The 5,071-nt window shown below is 35.1% G+C and overlaps 1 protein-coding gene across 1 annotated transcript; it reads left to right on the top strand.

Moving 5' to 3' along the window:
• The first annotated feature begins 1,790 nt into the window (after positions 1–1,790).
• LOC108557760 (aryl hydrocarbon receptor nuclear translocator homolog) lies at positions 1,791–3,855 on the top strand. The gene is made up of 2 exons (XM_017914413.1): positions 1,791–3,140; positions 3,819–3,855. The coding sequence occupies exons 1-2, from the start codon at positions 1,834–1,836 to the stop codon at positions 3,853–3,855; spliced, it is 1,344 nt and encodes a 447-aa protein (XP_017769902.1). The 5' UTR covers positions 1,791–1,833.
• Positions 3,856–5,071: the final 1,216 nt, after the last annotated feature.

The following is a 5,071-nucleotide window of genomic DNA, read 5'->3' as shown; positions in this document are numbered from 1 at the left end:
AATAAATATATTTTAAAAACAATCAACTGTATTTTGAAAAAAGAAAAATTTCAAAGAGTTGAGTACTTTTCGTGTTTTGATGAAATACCTCTTTACTTTACCTCGAGACATATGTAACTTTTATGCATATTTTTATTGTTGTGTCAGAAGGGCGCCACCCTTGTATTTTTTTACGTAAACGATTTTTTCTATGTACTTAGTTTTTAGTGAACCGGTTTAGTTTTTAGTGGAGAACCGGTGAAGATAATTATATCACATTCTTAGGATAAAGAAAACTCATTTAATAACGTTACAATGTAAAATAATAATAATACAATTTAAAAGATATATATATAATTTATTATGTAATTAACATCGCGCATTTTACCTAAATTTCATTTACAATTAAGGCCCTAATTGCAATTTCAAAATTGCAGGAGCGCCAAAACAGCTGAACTACAATCTTGCAGTGATCACTTGTAGATAGCGCGAACAAGCATCATCTTAGATTATAGTCATCTCGGTAAGTTTATAGTTCAGCTGTTTTGGCGCTGCACAAATCATAGATTCTTAATTAGCGGTATAACTAATGATTTGTATTCGCTGAAAGATAAAGATTCATTACTGTTGTGTAATGCTATGACCATTTTAGTGATTGATTAATTAAAGAGTTATGAGCGTTTAATTATTTCTTATCAGCGCCATTTGATGATGCGTAGCTGTATTATTTTCAATTTAAAAAATGTGTTTATAATCGAATGTCTTCAAAAATCATCAATTTTCTAATAATTATACACGGCACAATAATGAATAAACAAGCAAATTAAAACTAAATATTTGGACTTTTCAACGTAACATCTATCATATTTGCAACTATTGCCGATTTCGTGTAATTTAAAGTCAAACTTGAAAATGAAAGAGAAAATTTTCAAAAAGTTGAATACTTTTCCAGTTTGAAGAAAAAAAAACTTATAACTATGCTATTTATCAATTTTATCTTATTACTATTATATCAAAATTTCTGCAATAAATCAACGTTTCATATGTAAGAATTTTTTTTTAAAGTTTAATACTTTTCGATTTCCGAAGAAGAAGCTCTTAAGTACAATTTAACTATTATTTAACGATGATTTGTTAAAGGTGTTCTGTAAAAATTTTGGGAACAACAGGATTTCCCTGAATTTTCAAAGTGTTTTTGGAAGAATCCATTTAAAACTTTCAAACTTTTTACATATTTTTATGTCATTTCATTTGTTTTCGTTGTTACCAATTGTTGTATTATTATTGAATGTTATTAATAATTGATAATTTAGCTTGCAATATATTGATTTTAATATAATACTCGCATTTGTGCTAAACCGAAAAACTAACAGTTTTACAATTTTTTGTTGTTATTTATTTATGTTGAGTTTTTTTTTTAATTTTGAAATATTTTAAACATGAAGATCATGAAAGTAATGTGTATAGTGTTTGCGAACGCTGCATGGAATAATTAAGTGTAGAGAAGATGATAATATTGTTGCGACCAAAGAATTTTTGTTTATATTTAATTTATAATTTTAAAAAAAACGACATGAATTTATTGAATGAAGTAATCGTGTATTTTTTTTACAAATACATTAAATTATGAACAAAATGCTGAATTTAGCTTGATCTTTCTTTCCCTTACCTTTCCCATTTACATGACACCGGTGAAATTAAATGGAATCGGTGGTTTTACTAAAGTATTCTTTAGAATTTGTAAGTTTTATTGATCAGGTAAAAATAGTTTTTTCTTCTTCTGCTATAAAATAGCGCTAGGTAGGTAGCGCTCATATTATCAGATTCCTAATCGCAGTGCATCCAAAGATCGCGATGAGTACGGACATACAGGAGTACAGCCCCGACGAAGGCAACTCTAAGGAGAAACGCGAAAGCCACAATGAAGTCGAAAGACGTCGTAGAAATAAAATGGCTGTATTCATAAACGAACTGGCAGACTTCGTGAAGAATAAGAAAGTGATGATAAGAAGGCCGGAAAGAGTGAACGTGCTGCAGTGCGCTTCAGACCTTATGCGTGAGTACTCGCAGAAGGACTTCAAAGACTTCTTCCTTACAAAGAAGGAATTCAATTCGGTCGTTTTTGAAGTGACCAACGGATTTGTGCTTGCCATTGACTGTACCACAGGGATAATCTTCAGATATACGCAGGGCGATCAAACGTTCATGCAGAACGAAGCTTGGATTGGTACCAATATATTCAATCTTGTTCATACCGAGGACCACGAAGTCCTTAGAGAGCAGTTACTTCCAGATTCCAAGAACCATTTTTTGGATTTGAAAACAGGGACTGTGAGGAGGGAGGACAGCGTACCGCAGTACAGAGACGCGATCCGCTCCAAACGGAACTTCAAGTGTCGCATAAAAACTTCTAATTTCGGATATTCCATCGTCAACTGCAACGGATACATTCTGAACAACAACACCGAGAAGCAGCCAAACGATCAGCTAATAGTTTTCGGAAAAATAATACCTGTAGAGACAAATGAGAGGGAGCATTCCATTCAAGATTCATTTGAAACAGTTCTCAATGTAAATGGAGTCATTACGAATGTAACCGGAAATTTGCTGAACGACCTGGGATACAATACGGACAGAATAGTTGGGCTTAACTTTTTGAAGTTCGTCCATCCTTTCGACAAGCAGAAGTTCCTGAATTATTTTCAGCAACTTTTACAGAACAAAGGTAAAGAATTTTCGACCTCTTATCGTGTGCTAGGTATCATCGGGCAATACGCTATGGTTCACTGCGATGGAGAGTCCTACATTAATCCCTTCACCGATGAAATCAAGTTTATCGTGTGTAAAAATTTTAGGGTCGTAGATCCATCCGTAACGGTCCAAAAACCAGCGGATAAAGTTATTGAAAATCCTGTGATTCCAAACGTGCAAGTGCATTCACCTATACAGGAAGCTCCAGTTTTCAACGAGATTAATAATTGTAATAATCAAACGACTTTGGGTACACAAATGAATACTCCGAATTATCATCTTCATCAGCAATTCAATCCAAACAGAAATTATCAGTACCAAGTGGAAAATCAAAACGCGATGTTACAAAAACAATACTTTGAAAAGCTGCAACAGCAGCAACAACAACATAAGCTGCAGCAACAACAACAACAGCAACAGCAGCAACAACAAAAGCTGAAACAACAGCTGCAGCAACAACAACAGAAACTGCGACAACAGATGAAACAACATAAACTACATCAACAACTGCAGCAACAACAGCTACAGCAACAACTGCAGCAACAACAGCTACAGCAACAACAGCTACAACAACAACAGCTACAACAACAACAGCTACAGCAGCAACAGCAACAACGACAGCACTTTCAACAACAGCAACTGCAGCAAGAGCAACAAATATCAAATCCCAATCTTGCAAGTCCCATTCAAATGAGCTACAATTATCAAATGCCGAAAGTACAAATGACGACATCCTCAATTGAACACAACGTTCAACATGATGTTCATGACATCCATAACATTCAAGGACAATACTCTTTAGATAGTTATGCGAACACTGCAAACATGTATGAAAACATTAATCAACAAGGACATACAGAGAGAACACAGCCCCAGCATGTACTAGTGAAGAAATTCCATATGCATCTCTGGATGATCTCGCGGCCACAATTGATGATACTTGTAATATTCCCATCGCTGATTTTATTACAAATACCTGCCAAATGATTCGTTAGATGATATGAAATACTATACGATTTGTATAAATAGGAACTGACAAAACAAAAGTATTACCTCAACAAAGAATACCCTTGTAAATACATTTTCAGGAACACTTTACGCGTAGAAACCGATGAATCCTCTTAAATTATAAATTATTGTGTAAATATATGTATATTTTTTATGTTCGTAATATACGAATAAGCAGTTTTAATCAAATTGACAACAATTGCAAAACAATAAAGATATTTAAATTACTTCGATGTTTGATTTATTGTAAACATGGGTGGGCTGGTTGGTTGTTAAAAAATTTTAAACTCGGCGAGCCTCTTGTTAAATAAACCCTAAAACAAAAAAATAAGCCATTTTAATAGTATGTTTATGCAAGATATGCACATCGCGCAATTATTAGATAGTGTGGCAAAGAATATGAAAGGAAAACTTTTATCGGCTAGTCTTATAAATACGGAAGAGGATAAGAATAAGAACAATGGTCATTAGATAATAAGGTGTCGCCATGGCTAGAAGGTGAAGAAATGGTTAGAAAATTATGTGAAATTTTAAAGTTTCAAGTAGATGTTAATGATTTACTGCATTCTGAAGCCGCGCTACGTAAAGTGCGGCCAGAACCACCTCACCGAGGAGTGTAGGAAGGAAAAGTGCAGCGGCAAACTGCCAACTACAAGGGCTGTACAGTGTACAAGGAAATGCAGAGTAGGAAATTCCCGAGACCGAGGGAGAAAAAATTACCACTAACCGGCGCACTGGTTGGTGGTAATTTTTTCTCAGCCTCAACAGTCCCAACAGAAAGAATACCCGAGGATAAAATCAGGCTTTTCCTACGCTGACGCGGCCAGAGACAGAGCAAACCACAAAAACACGCAACCCATAAGCGAAGAGCAAGTAGGACCACAACTAGACGCTGTAGCACGGCTGGAGCTGACGATAGCCAAATTATTTGATAAAATCGACACGCTACTCAATGTCGTGTTGGCTCTCGTGTCGAAGTTGACCTAATGACTCAATCAATTCGCCTGGTCCTGTGGAACGCCAACGGTTTAGCTCAACACAACGACGAGCTAAACGCTTTCCTCGCCAATCAGATGGTGGATGTGATGATGATTTCGGAGACGCATCTCACGGATAGGAGCTATTTGACGATTCCCAATACACCCTCTATAGCACTAACCACCCGAACGGAACCGCTATTTTCAATTAGAAAAATGTGTTTATAATCGAATGTCTTCAAAAATCATCAATTTTCTCTTATTTCTTACGGTACAATAATGAATAAGTACGCAAATTAAAGCTAAATATTTCGACTTTCCAACGTGTCATATATCATATTTGTAACTTTTGCCGA

The sequence above is a fragment of the Nicrophorus vespilloides genome, unplaced genomic scaffold, assembly GCF_001412225.1.
Source record: "Nicrophorus vespilloides isolate i.1.1-1 unplaced genomic scaffold, Nicve_v1.0, whole genome shotgun sequence".
NCBI lineage: Eukaryota > Metazoa > Arthropoda > Insecta > Coleoptera > Silphidae > Nicrophorus > Nicrophorus vespilloides.
The sequence above is the reverse complement of the archived record's forward strand: the minus strand, read 5'-3'. Positions and strand labels throughout refer to the sequence as shown.